The sequence below is a fragment of the Martes martes genome, assembly GCF_963455335.1.
Source record: "Martes martes genome assembly, chromosome: 4".
Lineage (NCBI taxonomy): Eukaryota > Metazoa > Chordata > Mammalia > Carnivora > Mustelidae > Martes > Martes martes.
The window spans coordinates 48,777,924-48,794,815 of NC_137891.1; the positions used below are offsets into that span (position 1 = coordinate 48,777,924).

The following is a 16,892-nucleotide window of genomic DNA, read 5'->3' on the forward strand; positions in this document are numbered from 1 at the left end:
ATAATTGTTAGTAAGATAGAATCAGAGTCCCCCATTCCCTTTTAAAAAAATATAGCAGCGAGGACAAAGGAAAGGTTCAATCCACAGAGCTAGCAGACACTTCTCACCATGTATTTTAGAAAATATCAAGTACTAAATTCTAGAGCTCTAAAGTGTTAATTTTACCATCTTGTCCTTTTTGAAGAGGAATGAATATTTAACAGTCTTATTTGTCATTTAAAAAATTCTAATGCGGGTGCCTGGGTGGCTCAGTGGGTTAAAGCCTCTGCCTTCAGCTCAGGTCATGATCTCAGGGTCCTGGGACAGAGCCCTGCATCGGGCTCTGTGCTCGGCGGCCAGCCTGCTTCCTCCTCTCTCCTTCTCTGCCTGCCTCTCTGCCCACATGTGATCTCTGTCTGTCAAATAAATAAATAAAATCTTAAAAAAAATTCTAATGAAAATAGCCATATTGCCATCAAAAGAAATGGAAAAAAATGCATGTTATTAAGTGAGAGAAGCCAATCTGAAAAGGCTGTGTGCTGTATAATTCTAACTATACCACGTTCTGGAATAGGCAAAACGATGAGACAGCAAAAAGACTGGTGATTGCTAGAAGTGGGGTTGGGAGAGCGGAATGAACAGGTGCAACAGAGTACTTTTAGGGCAGTGAAAGTACTTTGTATGATACCATAATGACGGACACATGTCTTTATCTATTCGTCCAAACCCGTAGTGTGTAACACCAAGAGTGAACCACAAGGTAAACTATGGACTCTGAGTATTATAATGCATCAGTGCAGGTTCATCGATTAAAACAAATGTGCCGTAGGCTGTGGTGGGGAATGCCGACAATGGTGAGGCTGTGCGGGTGTAGAGGCAGGGGGTGTACAGGAAATCTCGGTACTTTCTCCTCAATTTTGCTGTTAGCTTAAAAGCTGCTCTAAAAAAACAAAGTCTTAATTCTTAAAAAAAAGTGTTAATTCTCTAAAAGAATATTTCATGTCCCTTTAGCATTATTATTTCGCTGCAAAGTCACTTTTAATGGTTTTAAAGTTTCCATGTGGTACAGAGTTGCAGCGCTACCAGTGGGACGCGTCATGTGCACTAGCCTTGCTCTTTTGTCTCTGGGAAGGACTGAGTCACCGAGTGTCCTAGCAACTGATTCAGGTCACTGTGAGTCAGGGGCAGACCTTGGAACAGATGAGTATTTCTGATCACACTGGCATAATTACATACGCAGTTAAGCACAAGAATGAATTCTAGGACGTTTCAAAGCTTTAGTAGACAATCTTCATTTTCTCTTCTAAATTAACCTGAGATCATATGTATTCTTTCTAAGTAATTCTAAAATAATTTGTCAGTATCAGAACACTTCTGAAGTCTAGAGAACTTGAGAACACTAAAGGCAAATTTAATCTTTGCTAAGTTAGCTTTTCTTTTGCAGAAAGTGTCTGTGTCAACACAGGGTGCCACAGCGATAGCCTTACCTACTCTTCTTCATCCATTACTGGCACAAGGCGTATTTTGTGCAAACGTAAATAGAAATCCCAAAGTCCTTAACATCTGTTCCAATAAATGACCTTGATTTCTTCTCTCCAAGTCTCTGTTTTTTTTAAAAGATTTATTTATTTATTTATTTGACAGAGACAGAGAGAGAGATCACAAGTAGGCAGAGCAGCAGGCAGAGAGAGATGGGGAAGCAGGCTCCCTGCTGAGCAGGGAGCCGGATGCGGGGCTCGATCCCAGGACCCTGAGATCATGACCTGAGCCAAAGGTGGAGGCTTAACCCACTGAGCCACCCAGGCGCCCCTCCAACTCTCTTTCTAAAAATATTTTATTTTTAAGTGATCTCTACATCCAACATGGGGCGTGAACTTAGAAGCCCAAGATCAAGAGTCACATGTTTTACTGATTTAGCCAGCCTGCTGGCCCTCTTCTCAATTCTCAAGAAATCCAGCTCAGGAGACGGTTGGGTTTCTCTCAGCACATTCACAGGTGCAACAGTTGCATTGCTTTTCACAAGTTATTTCCCAACATCCTATGGAATAATCAGTAGAGCAGACCTTATTATTTTCTTTATCAAAATGGAGCTGGGGTGCCTGGTGGCTCGGCTGGTTAAGTGTCTGTCTTAGGCTCAAGTCATGATCCCAGAGTCCTTGGATCGAACCCAGCACAGGGCTCTCTGCTTGGCAGGGAGTCCGCTTCTCCCTCTCCGTCTGCCTCTGCCTGCCACTCCCTCTTCCTACGCTCTCCCTCTGTCTGTCAAATAAATAAATGGAATCTTAAAAAAAAATGGTATTAACATAGACAATAATCATTTTTTTTCAGTTCATGCTCAGGAGACATGGACATTTTAGTGGAAAAAGAGATGCGGATATGCCTGCACACCTTGACTAGAGCGTCAGACCAGCCGCAACCATTTTAAGCATCGGTGTGCTCAACTGTCACCTGCAGACGTGAAATCCTTATTTAGATTTCTTTTCTCAGCAGCCATTAGAACCTGCGGTTAATGACTCACACACATGATATTCCTGGGAGTCTCCAAACAGACCGGCATACAGATCCAAACATAGTTGTGAAATGAATGGTTGAAAAAAAATTTATTATTAGGAGGGAAATAAGATAAAAGCTGAGGCACAAGGACAATAAAGCAATGGTGTAGGTGCCAGGGTTTCTTAAGAAGGTGCAGGGACGGCTCTGGGTGGTCCATGACCCCTGATATTACATGGAAAATTCTGTATGCATGCACCTGTGTATTTTCTAAGAAGATTCTTTCTTCAGGTCTTCAAAAGGGTCTGAAACCCTTTTTTCTCTCTCAAATTGAAGTTGAGGGTTCTTTAGTGAGTTGGCTAAACGTGATTTCGTATCACATTTTAGGCATTTTATGTATTTTTTGTGTTAAAATTTGCATTCCTTAGCTCATTTAAAAGCTTGGCTGGAGGTGTCTGGCTGGCTCAGTTGGAGGAGTTCAGACTCTTGATCTTGGGGTCATGAGTTCAAGCCCCACGTTGGGTGTAGAGATGACTTGAATAGACTTTAAAAAATTTAAAAAGTAAAAGCTTGACTGAAAACTAAGTACAATTCATTCAAGTGGCTTTTGTTAGAAACACTCATTCTTCCCTGCATTCATTTACTTTTTGTACTTCAGTTTAAGTACATTTTCTCTTTTTATTCAAGTATAGCTGACATACATTATATTAGTTTCAGGTTTATAACACAGTGATTCCACAAGTATACACCCTTATGAAATGTTCACCACAGTAAGTGTAGTTACTATATATCACACTATGAAGTTACCCCCATACTTGCACAGATTTTCTGTACACGATTCACATTCTCCGGTCACCAAATTCCTCATTTAATATGCTGATGTGATTTAGGAGTTGGAATTATATTGTGATTATTTGCAGCTAACAGATTTATTTATCATCTGAAAGGTTTTTCTAACTGTCTCCACTGCTAGGGAAAGGAGAGCATCTACCTCAGACTGACCAGCTCTGCCTTAACTCTGGCTCTAACTGCTCAGAACCACAAACAAGTGACCCAGGACCCCCAGCCTCTGCCAAGTCACCTTCAGGTTTGTTTTGTTTTGTTTTTGCTTTTAACACCTTTCCTAGCAGTTTTGATCCATATTGCTTCCCTGTTTTTTCTAGAATAATCTTGTGTTCTTAAAGCACCTTATTACTGACATATGTTGATTTTATAAGTACATTTCAAAACGAACTAGTGTAGCTGTTTTTATAATAAAAATACTGTATTACAGATCTGAAATCTTTGCTAAAGTTTTGAAAATATTGTAGCTTAAAGATGATTTCCAGAATAAAGGGATAAATGGGGAGGCATAAGTCAATAGGTATGAAGTTTCAGAAACACAAGGTAAATAAGTCCCAGAAATCTACTGGGATCTAGTAGATCTACTGTACAGCATACAGAAAGTAGTTAATACACACAACACACACACACACACACACACACACACACACACACACACACACTAACAGAGGGCAGGAAGAAACTTTTGGAGGTAATGCATAGATTTATGGCATCAATGATGCTGATGGTTTCATGGAGGTATACTTACCTCTAATCTCATCAGGTTGCATACATTAAATATATACAGTTTTATGTCTGTATATATTTATATATATACAATCATACCTCAATAAAGTGCTTTAAAAAAGTATTTTCCATTTACATAGTGTTTCATGGTTTTTAATGCATCTCTCAGGTATTACTTCATTTATTTCTCCAAACAAAGCAGGCAAAGCAGACATTACCATTGCATTTTACAAGTGAGGACTCAGCCTCAGAGGCCATGAGCCTTAGGCCGCCCTACCTGGATAGGGCAGAAGTCAAAGTCAGTACGTTTGAATACAGGGCTGGCCTCACCACCCACCCACCTCTTGGCTTTTTCCTTAAGCTTCAGTTAAAGAGAAACCTCAAATAAATCTCCTACCAATATATACTGAGAAACTGGGTATAGAATAAAATTTTCTAGCCCAAGTTTCTTAGTATTTGGTGGGGGGACATTCACCCCTGGGCACTTTGACTAAGTCCTTCTGCAAATATTATTTATAAATATGTAAAATGAAAATACATACGATTACAAAGTAAACACAATATGTTAAACTATGGTTATCAAGATGTTTTAAGATGTGTGGTTTGAGCGTCCTGCTTTCGATTTTGGCTCTGGTCACGATCCCAGGGTGAAATCCAGCCCTGCCCAGAGTCTGCTTAAGATTCTCTCCCTCTGCACCTCCCCCTTCTCTTGCACATGTGCTCTCTCTCAAAAAAAAAAAAAAATTAAAAATAAAGTATGACACTGTACTTCTTTCTTACGAGGTTAAATACCAAGATTAAAGAATAAGTGCAATACTGGGGCGCCTAGGTGGCTCAGTGGGTTAAAGCCTCTGCCTTTGGCTCGGGTCATGATCCCAGAGTCCTGGGATCAAGACCTGCATCACACTCTCTGCTCGGCAGAAAGCCTGTTTCCCTCTCTCTCTGCCTGTCTCTCTTCCTACTTGTGATCTCTCTCTCTAATAAAAAAAAAAAAAAAAAAAGAATAAGTGCAATACCTAGTATAATTGCGAAACCATGAAATTATAAATGCTATTTCAAAATATCTGCAAGAATTGTACAGAGATATGAAAATATCGAATTTTTACTGTTTGTTGACAAAGTACTAACCACTGTGATTTGTTGCCTCCATTCATAATAAAAAGAAATGCTGAAATTTTACTTAGAGAAAACTGAAAAGCAAGATGTAATTTTTATTCCAAATCCAAGTTCATGGACCCCTGAAGTCTGGACCCAGGAAATAAGAACCTGTTCTGGCCTCTCAGGCCATGGGAACACAATCCCTTCTCCATGCTCCCAATGAGCAGCATCATTTCCTTTCCCCCCTTTTTAAATGGGTAGAAGAGCAGCACGTACCTTCCAGAGTCTCACACTGGACCAGGTTGATGTAGTCCTGCTGGGTCAGGAGGCTGGCTTTGCACCCTCGCACCAGGCCTTCCAAGTAGCCATGGTCCACGTTAAAGTAGAACTCGGCGCCCTCAAGCATGGGGAAGGAGATCACAGTCAATTTGGGCTGAAGCAGCTCTGGCTGCTGGCTTGCTCCTGAAGATCTCCTCTAGCCTGGAAAAAAGTAGTAGTAGCAGTTATCAGGAGGAAATCTATCAGCTGAGAGTCAGGGTTTTTGTGACTAGTTTCCTCTGGTTTCTGCCACTTTCAACAGCCGGCTCATTCCTGTTTTCACAGCAACAGTGAATCAGCGAGATAAGCCCAATAAACCCCAAGCAAACGCCACAGGGAGAAGTGGTTTAGGAGAGAGGGAGGGTCAGGGGAGCTGGTCCCCTCCCAGCTTTGCCATTGCAAGTCCTGAAACACCTGAAGCCTCTGTGAACATTCCTCCCCCCATCTGAGCTTTGGAGCTTTCCATTGTGAATTGCATTTGTCCTGAATTTCTTGAGGACAAAGGGAGGGCTTTTTTCTCTTTTTTTAAAAATTATGTTTTGTAAATAGATCAGTTGGGAACAGGCAGTTCAAGAATCCTGAGAAGCTAGTTCAGCAATGCAGTTGTTTATAAAATAAATGTTTAGTAATGTCTTAACACTGCTAAAGCTGATAGCTCTTAGCCCCCCTCACCGCCCCCCTGCCCCCCCCCCCGCTCCCTATCCCCTGCCCCCAGCCCCAAGTCTGGGAGCAGAGCCCAGAAAGCTATCCTGGAGGCAAATACACAGAGCTGTGATTCTATAAGTCTCTACCTTTACAAAATTGGACCGTTCATAAGGCACTCTCTATTTTCTTTTCCCATTTAAATCTCACAATCACTGGAACATGTATCTGGGCAGATAATATTATTACCCGAATCACAGATAAGAAACCAGATCTTATAATCTGTGAAACAGCTCAAAATGCACGGGTGGTAATACAGTATGTACTTAATTAAGCCAGGACAATTACTGAGTTTCATGCTCCAAAAAGAGTGCTTGTTCTCTCCTATACTTAGCTCAAAAATTGTGTCAAATATCCTGAATGCTATTTTACATATATAGTGTTTCACTTTCATATATATTGTGTCAAATTCTTAACTGAATTAAAAGTGTTAGAAATTCTCCAGTCTCTGTCTCAGTATTTTCCAACTGGGAGAAGCTAGATAAGATCGAATCACAAGAAATTCTGCTGTAGTTGTTGAAAAATCACAGACAGCCAGACTTGGTTTAGCACAGTGTCCAGCACTTTGAAAGCTTAATTTAATAAATAGTAAAGGTTCTTTTGATTACCATCATCATTATCCAACTCTCCCTCCAATAATTCTACCATCTCCAAACTCCCTGACTATGTTTTAGGTTGAATTGTATGAACTTAACCTTTGTAGATCAAAAAATGGTTGCCTATCAGTAATTTTATACAGTTCAATTTAATACAAACTTACAATTAAATAAATTATAAAACAAATTCATCATTCCCTAATCATTTCAGCGTATTACTATAATTTATGCACTTGAGGTTATGTCTGTTGTAGATATATGATAGATTTCTGTGTAATGGCTTGTTACCATGCATTTTTTTTCAAGTAAAGGTTTAATGATATCATTATTGTAGTTTGAAGTTGACCATGGTGAGAGTGTTTAGAACAGGGAAATAGCCTAATGGTATAAATCAGGGCTTGATTTATTGCTGGTTGTTTGTCTAGACTTGAGAAAATGTTAACAATGCAAATTAAACTCAAAAGTATGTGCTATCTCTCTAGCCATTACATTGTGAATCACAAATTTTGGGGAAATAGTCTTTCAGTATTCAAAAACCATTATGATTTAGCAAAGATAGGATTCCTGTAATAAGGACTAAGTGAAATCCTGATTTATGTCTTTATTGTTTCACTTTCATTCTACTCTTTAGTATAAACAAACACATCTACCATCATTCATCTTGTAACTGAATTTATGTGTTGGTTGAAACTGAAGTTTGACTACAGATACTGGAGTTGAACAAAGATCAATGAAAGCATTGATCTTTCATTGATCTTTGTGATCAGTTTTCACAATGAAAACTGATCGACTATGTGGAATTTACAATACAGAGTATTATTTTATTGTTATTTGTAAATTGGGTGGCACACATTCTTTATAATAGTAAAAATTATCATAAACATGTAGACACATATTTTGGGAGGAGAGCCAGTTGTTAAACACTTATGGTATAATACGCAATCCTCATAGTTTTGCCCAGAGCTAGCCTTGATTGTCAATGTGCTCAAAAGAGAATTTTGTGTATGTGTGTGTGCAAAAAGACTTTTTAAAGATTTTATTTATTTATTTATTTATTTGTCAGAGAGAGAGAGGGCACAAGCAGCTGGCAGAGGTGGAGAGAGAAGCAGGCTCCCCACCGAGCAAGGAGCCCGATGTGGGACTTGATCCCAGGACCCTGGAATCATGACCTGAGCCAACCGACCAAGCCACCCAGGTGTCCCCAAAAAGACTTTTTAATTTGCCATCTTTTATATTTATATGCAGAGCCAAGTTCCAGTGTTTCTTTAAAATGGTAGATAGAGGGACTGCTTGCCGGCTCAGTCCACAGAGCATGTGATCTTGATCTCAGGGTCATGTTGGGTGTAGAGGTTACTTAAAAGACTACAGAATAAAAAAACAATGATAGACACCAACTTCCCCTGTGATTACAAAATTCATGAATGAGGCAGGCCAATTTCTTCTCTTCACATAATCCTTCAAACTTTGCACAAACAAAAACGTCTCATTCCTGGGGTGCCTGGGTGGCTCCGTCATAAAGCATCTGCCTTCAGCTTAGGTCATGATCCCAGGGTCCTGGAAATGAGCCCCACATCGGGCTCCCTGCTCAGCGGAGAGCCTGCTTCTCCCTCACCCCCTGCCCCTGCTTGTGTTCCCTCTCTCGCTATGTCTCTCTCTGTCAAATAAATAAATAAATAAATACTCAATCAATCTTTAAACAAAAGTCTCATTCCTGTTAAAGTTACTCATCAGAGATGAGATCCAACTCATGAGAGATGAGGGGAAACCCAGTGCAGGGACACACATCTGGAGCTTCTTTATAAATGCGTTCCCATGGTGCAAACAAAAGAAAAACGTTCATTTCGGCGTTTAAACGACCAACAGTGTTTAGGAGAGCAGCTTGGACTATGGCAGAGCATGGGTGTAAGTCATTTTCTCTCTAAGCACCAGTGTTTCCATGTGTAAAATGAGGACAATAATACTTACCTCACAGTTGCTTGTAAAGATGAAGTGAGATAAAAATCCTTAGAATGTTTAACACATGCAGGCATGTGTATTAAGTACGTAATAAGAGAAACTACTGCGATGGCTTCTCCTCTTCTTCCCGTTACTACCAACCGTTGCAATCCTAATCCTCTACCAACAGACCCTTCAGGCCAGGAACAGTGTTTCACTCATCTTTCTGGCTCTCAGCGGCTCGGTAGCACACCTTGAGAGGACCTGTTTGCTGGAGGAACCAGAACTGGACTTCTAAAATGACCTAACTTGCTCTTATAGTCGTTAGACCTGCGTTTCTCTAGGAAACCCCGTATTTGGTCAATGTATTTGAGGAATGAGGTTATTTGGGGGTTTTGCAGCATGATACATACTTGTGTGTATGCTTATCTATAAGATATATAGGATATATCGTGACTCTGTTTCAATTTTGAGAGCTTTTGCGTCATTAGCTTCACAGCGTTAGAGGATCAACTTATTTTTCTAAGAATTAGAGATACTCCTTGGAGAGGTACAGTGTCTGTTATCCTCAAAACAAAGGGTTTCTTTCTAGAAACAGTAGGCTCTTCAAAGGACAGTGAGTAAGCAAAGACAATCCAAGCTGCTTCCTATGAAATCTTCTGGATGTTTTTGTTTCTCTTTTGTTTTGTGTTTAAAGATTTTATTTATTTATTTGACAGAGAGACACACAGTGGGAGAGGGAACACAAGCAGGGGGAGTGGGAGAAGGAGAAGCAAGCTCTCCACTGAGCAAGGAGCCCAAGGCGGGGCTCTATCTCAGGACCCTGGGATCATGACCTGAGCCGAAGGTAGATGCTTAACCGACTGAGCCACCCAGGCGTCACTGGACATTCTGATATGGCAGACTAAGGCAGGCCAAGGTCTTGCTAAGCTCTGAGGTAGTTCTCAAGGTGGACAGACACACCACATTTGAACAGTCTCTGGGAGTGTCTTGAGTGTTGGGTAGGATGCACTATGGGGTGGAAAAAGGATGCCATCCTCAATGATAAAGTCAAGGGCCAAGTCAAAGCCTTTTCCTAAAGCTCTGTGTACTGATTGGTTGGTTTAGATTTTAAAACATTACATGTTCCATAATACAGTCTCTAATCGCCATATAAGCATCACCCAGCTGTGCTAATAATCCACTCATAGCCCATTTTGATTTAGCTATACCAGGTATCAGAAGCTTTTTCTGCATAGGGCAAGACAGCAAATATTTTAGGCATTGTGGGCCATATTGTTCCTATCACAACTACTGGAACTCTGCCATTGTTGCAGGAAAGTGCCCACAGACCACACATAAACAAATGAGCATGACTGTGTTCTAATAAACTTCATTTGCAAAAACAGGCGATGGGCTGGATTTGGCCTCCGGGCCATAGTTTGCCACCACCTGAGCTATAACCTTGACCACTTACTCCTCCCCCTGAATCATTTTCAAGTAAACCCAATATAGCATATTATTTTGTGCACAAATTTCAGGATCTCTAAAAGATAAGGGCCCTTTTATGATATCACTATATTATAATACTAAAGTTATTTATTAATCTTAAATATCCACTGTTCAAATTGTCTTAGCATTTTTTTTTTTTTTTTTTTTACATTTGGTTAGTTTGAATGAGGAGAAGATACAATTGGTTTACATGTCTCTTAAGTTTCTTCTAGGTATACTTTCTCTGCCGCTCGTGCTGTTTTTTGTTTAAGAAGCTGGGTCACGTGTTCTATAAAGGCTTCCACAGTTTGGTGACTGCACCTGAGGTGTCATTTAACTTGTTGCTCTGTCTCCTGTAATTCCTATACATTGGTGGTTAGATCCAGAAGCCAGATCACTTTTAAATTTAGATTGTTTTGTAAGAACACATCACAGCAGTGTTGAATATTTCCATGAGGATACATGTAACATCTGCCTCTCCCTTCTCCTTTTTAAAGATTTTTTTAAAAAATTTTAAGTAATCTCAGGAGTTGGATGCTTAGCAGACTGAGGCACCCAGGTACTCCTAACTTACAGTTCTTATTTAGAAAGACGAGCTAAATGCTTAATTAACTACTACTTACCACTTTTCCATATAGTGTTTGTTCCCCCGCATCCTCCAAAAACGACCAATAAGAGCTTTATTTTTATAAACAATTGTGTTTTTAATTTATGTGTTTAAACATAGTCAGCATGTTCTTTTGCTATAACTCTGGTAGTCTTTGACAGCTTCCTTGCTTTCTGTAACGACAGGACGTTCCATGCTCATTCTGCAGTTTTTGCCCAGGCCTGGAATCAGCCATTTTTCAGAAAGCTCTGGTTTCACACTGCGTGCAGAAAAAGGCACTCTGCAGCATAGTGGGCGGTACAGGTGGTGATGGCCCCACACTGTTCACCAGAAGCTTAGGTCAGTAACCAGGGGCTGCAGATTGCTCACAGCATATGTGCTCGGTAGATGCCCCATGTTTTTGTAGATGTGTTGCTATTACCTTTCTGTAACATTCTCCTGCACTTGAGCCATTCTAATCAGAACTTGCCAAAACAAAGCAAACCTCCCATGTCAGCCCAAGAAAAACATTATCCTGGCGAAAATGAGTTTTAAAGCCACATGAACTGAACTCCTGTGTATGTTCTTCAAGAATCTCAACTTGATTAACGTGGATGATGAAAAAAAACAGAAAGCATGTGACTGAATTCTGAATTCGGCTCAGGAACCCTGTAAGCAAACCAAGATTGCTCCCTTGTCGTTGATTTTGAACAGCTCTCGTGTTACTTCTGGGCTTACTTGCCTCTTACAAACAGGAGAATTTGCAAACTGTCATCAGAATCATTGACTTTTCCGGGCTACTTCATGCTTGGGATCAGAAGTGGAACTATCTATGCTTTGTTGATTTTGGAAATTCAAAGTTTTAAGGGTATTTTAATACATTCTTCTTCCTGAAGAGAAAATGACAAGTATTTCAGGTGTTGGCTGGGTCTGAAACCCGTTTTGTGAGTGATCTGCAATGTGCTGTCTGCCCTAAAGATTCACTTTCTGTACTTTAACAAAAGAGTATTTTTGCTTTCACATACTAATTAAATCTGGAGCTAAGACAGTACATGCCTTCCTTCATAATACCTCATTGTTCTTCAGTGGCCCTATTTCATTTCTTATTACAAAACCCGGTCTACGGCAAAAATTTTTAATCCGATTAGAAAAGAACAAAAATCAATCATCACTCATAATATCCAGATACAATATTTACATAAGTATGACTATGCAAAGTTAAAAAGTTCAAAATCTTGGAATGAATATTTGTTTCCAGAGCTTAAGGACATTAACTAGTACTTTAATCCAAATTCCATATTCTGAATAATTACCTGAGAAAGATCATTTTCTCTTACATTTTATGCTTTGTTCTTTTTGTTTTCTTTTCTGCTCACCAAAGCAACGCATAGTTTTTGCAAAACTTCAGCCATTACAGAAATACATGAGATGAAATTTCCTCTAATACCACTCTGAAGAGATAACCACTGATAACAGTTTGGATGGACACTGGAAAAGGTTATTTAAGCTCCAACATATTTACAGCTATGGTGCCAGACTTGATTTTTCAAAGAGAGGGTCATTTTGGTTTTGAACCACAAGAGGTCACCATAACATTATAGTAAGCTTCTCTTTGCTTTACCTTACCTGTAAATCTTTGAAAAATGTCGCATCAAAGTTTAAACAAGTGACGTCCAGTTGTTTATGTTAAAAGATTTCTTTTAGACATCTCACTAAGCTCAAGGAGTCTTGCCATGACCTGTCTTTTACTCCATTCCCCAAGCCATCATTGGTCTTCTTAAATGCAAGCCCTTCTTTTCTTCTTTCTAGACTACAAATTATTTTTTTTACCTTTTCATCTGTTATTTCACAAATTGGTTTCATTTAACCATTATATTCACAGCAACTTATCTTGTTTTCAGCATCCCTGAGAGATGGTCTGGGGGAGGGAGGGGAAGAAAATCTCTGTGGACAAACAGGTTTGAGAAATGCGAGAGATAAGTATATCCCATCTTGGACAAAGTACATATTAACAGAAAAAGTCTCTGAGAAGTCCTTTGGTGATTAAAGATGGTTAACTTTAAAACAGCATTTTTCAAACAGCTGGTTGGACGATGGCTCCCTTTCTTTGGGTAATTCATGCCTTTAACAACCAGAAGTAGTATTCTTTGGAACGTTAGGGAAATTCTGATTTATAATATTAATTATTTTTTAAATGTTACAAAGCTCATATTGCACTATTATATAAAAAACTATCTGTAACTTGAAATTATATAAATTTTTGAATTCACATGTATTTTAATATGTAACAACCTTACAGTGTTTTCTTCTCTCCTATAAGTATTTCCCATTTTTAAATTTTTTCAATCTTGATGGCAGAAATCCCAGGACCTGTCTTGCTACAGCAGAGAGCTCTTATAGTAATTACATGAACTAATGATGGAAAATTCACCACTAGATATAATAAATGGTATTATTATGCCAAGAACATTATTTCTATAAGAAAGTATGAACTGAGAAAAATAGATTATTATAGGTAGAAAGGTCATTATTTTGCATTATTATAAGGCTAGAAAAATGTCACAGAAGAAAGATTTATAATCAGAAAAGATTTTATGCTAATAAACCTTACAATCAGAGTAAGATGGGATCTTGGATGTCATTTGACATAATGTCAAGCCAACTGCAGAAATAAGGAGGAACTCCTGGTTTTTTGAGGCTAATCATTAAATTTTCAGATATTTCCAAGTATTAAAAATACCTATTTTTTAGTAAAAAAAAATCATGCTTTCATAGAATTCCAATACACTAGTTCTATTTCAGCAAGATTTTTTTTAAAGATTATTTAGTTCACCATTACAAAATGGTTTTTAAAAAACATTTGATATATGATTTTTTTTTTTCCTGGAAAAGAAACCTTTTGATGTAAGAGTGCTTCAAATGCCACATGAAATAGAGTTATAAAACATATAGGGAAATGACAGAGAAGTTGGGAACATAAAAAACATCCTTCTCATCTTAAAAAAAGGGAAACACAGCTTCAAAAGAGTTGAGGATTTTTTTTTTTTTTTAAACAGACATGAGAAACCAGTAATGGCAGAATTGGGGATAGAGCAAAGATGTTCTGAAAACAGGTTTATGATTCATTCCACTATTTTAAAAGTGATTTATAAATTGTTCATGATTTTACACAATATGAGTTTATTATTCAATTGTCCTTAGAGCTATATTCTGAAATGGAGCTGTTCTTTGGCGGAGAAAAGCCTTCTTCTCTATTCATACCACTAGATGGAAGGTTACTGAATGACACGCAATATGCTTGGGACCTCCTGTAGATCTAGAGTGGTAACTAGGATCATTGAAAAGAGTAGTGAATTGCAAAGTCACAAAAGATAGGAAGTTGTAAAGATTTAGGTGAAAGGGATTTGCTTGCTGAGAGTGAGGTCATCATTTTCCCCCACTTCACTTCACTCGGAAAGCAGTGAGAGCCATTTCTGATGACTCTTGAACCCTGAGATACAATTTGCTTTGGTGATCTCACATCTGTGTGTTGAATAGAAAACGAGAAGTTTTGATCAAAATTACAGAGACTGATTACACAGTGCATTTTGGCATCAGAATGTTCCCACTGTAGAAGACCTTTCTGAGTGCAATGTAAGGGGCAGAAACAATAAAGGAACAAACTGAAAAGACTTCTCCACAAATATTTAAAATACTTTTATAATGGGGCACCTGGCTGACTCAGTCCCTAGTTCAGAAGACTTTTGGTCTCAGGCTTAGTTAGCACTTACCTTAAAAGAAAAAAAAAAAATCCTGTGTGTTGAAGGTGATGTTGGTAGCACATTCTAGTGTCCTCTACACAGTGGAACGAAATATTCAGTAACAAAGGAATGCTTAATCACATTGTAGAGTACGTACATGATGGAATGCTGGTCAGCCATTTAAAATTCATCCTTTAGAGGAGTGCCTGGGTGGCTCAGTCAGTTAAATGTCTGCCTTGGGTTCAGGTCATGATCCTAGCATCCTGGGGTAGAGCCCTGTGGTCAGAGAGCCTGCTTCTTCCTCTTCTCCCAGCTCCTGCTCTCAGTTGTTATCTTTGGCTCTCTCTCCAAATAAATAAATAAAATCTTTAAAAAAATCAAATCATCCTTTAGATAAATGTATATATATTTTTTGGCATGGGAAAATAAGGATACTGACAGGCAGAAAAAAATGTTACTTTGCATTATATACACCACAATATTTTTAATAAATAATAAGTTACAAACATGGAAATGAATGACATTTATATACATCTATAAGTTAAAGTTGATTCTCTCTCTCTCTCCATTCCTCTCTATCCCCCTATCCTGTGGTGGCTACCAAATATCCTCATTTCCCTAGAGGTAAGGCATTTGGGGTCTATGAATTAGATGGCCAGTTTTGCCATTTATGAGTTATAGTACTGAGTACGGCTGTAAATTTTTTTTGTTTTTTTGGCCATGAATCTTTGGGTTACATTTTAATGACCTTTAAATTTGAATGTCTAAAATAGTATTTTCAAACTGTAGTTTATAGATCATTTGCACTGGGTTAAAAATGCAGATTCTTGGGCTCTTTCCAAGGCTCAATGAATCTGAAATTTGGGGAATGGCATTCAGGAATTTGCCTTTTTTCTTTTTTTAATATATATATATATTTTTAATTTATTTGGCAGACAGAGATCACAAGTAAGCAGAGAGGCAGGCAGAGAGAGAGAGGAGGAAGCAGGCTCCCCGCAGAGCAGAGAGCCTGACGCGGGACTCGATCCCAGGACCCAGAGATCATGACCTGAGCCGAAGGTAGAGGCTTAACCCACTGAGCCACCCAGGCGCCCCAGGAATTTGCCTTTTAAACTAGCTCCCTGAGTTGTTTTTAGGTACATTAGAGTTTGAGAATGATTGGTAATGGCTGGGATCAAGGGTGAGAAAAATGAGAGCAAAAATATTTGAACTAGTGAATGATTTTCAGCACTGTATTTTATTTATTAGACTTCTTGTCTGAACCATTTTTCTGGCAAATGCTTCTATACTCAACACTTTAAAAGGTGCAAACATATAGGGACAAACCAGTCATGCAATTTTAATAACCTGAGATCTTCCCACCAGGCAGCCCAGCAATTTACTACTTCATTAAAGCACCAGCATGATTTGGAAATTGAAGTGAATAAACCAAGAAAGAATGTCTTGAAAAACAACACAAAACAGCATTTCAGAAATAAAGCTTTATATACTGGAGGAATAAAATCTGGACTTAAACATTCTATCTTATAACTGAAGCCAAAAAGCACTTGACACATTTGGACACCAGAAGGGTTGATAATAGAGTGAAGAAAATTAGTCTTGAAAGCTTTCACAGCTGGCTTCAGCTTGACCATGGGTTCCTCTTGGGTAGAAGGGCTTTGTCCCACATTCTGAGAGTAATGTTTGGAAGGAAACTGTGACCTCCAATTTCAATCCACAGCAGGTTTCTCCAAAATGCCGGCGTGAAAACATTGGTCACAGACTAACAGTTGGAGAGAAAAGTATTGCCAAGAATGCAGTGGACTGTGTTGTAGGAAGAGAAAGCTATTTCCCTGGAGAGAAAGGTTTGTGTGAGAATTGTATCTCGTACCTGTGGAAATGCCCCTGAGACCACAAGTCAATCAAGAACCAAGGTTCTTTCCCCTGTTAACTTCTTTTAAAGAGTTTGGTTTGGTTTAAATATTACAGCAAGGAAATCCAAGGCATGTTTCAGTAAATAGGAAGCAAAATGTTGGTTTAAGTTAGAAATCAGTCTCTAAACCACTGGTGTTTGAGATATTTATGAAAACTTTGCAAAAATTCTTTGAATGCAAGTTTTGATTTCTGTTAAAATGCTCATCTGAAAACTGTTTGTCTAGAGAATTCAAATACTGCTTTTTTCCCCTAGTAATTGTATTGATAGTTGGTATCTGAGGCAGCCATGAGAACTGCACCTTGAGAACCTCTTACTTCCGGGAACTTGACTGAGGTCCAGCCTCTGCACTTTGAAATCCACTGTGTTTGCCCAGAGGCCACCTGCTCCCCCAACATCGCTGCGGTGGAAATCCTAAAATCTGTTCCTGAGAGATAGGGGACTCTTTTCTCAGATGATTTGGCTCAAGGACTTCCTGATGACACTCCGCATGGCAC

General features: G+C 38.9%; 1 protein-coding gene across 1 annotated transcript in view; it reads right to left on the bottom strand.

The window, feature by feature from the left end:
• ATP6V0D2 (ATPase H+ transporting V0 subunit d2) overlaps positions 1–5,783 on the bottom strand; it is a 43,921-nt gene extending 38,138 nt beyond the window's left edge. The window contains exon 1 of the mRNA XM_080799936.1: positions 5,413–5,783. Coding sequence (XP_080656062.1) covers positions 5,413–5,542 — 130 coding nt within the window. The 5' untranslated portion in view covers positions 5,543–5,783. The remainder of the gene's footprint in view (positions 1–5,412) is intronic.
• Positions 5,784–16,892: the final 11,109 nt, after the last annotated feature.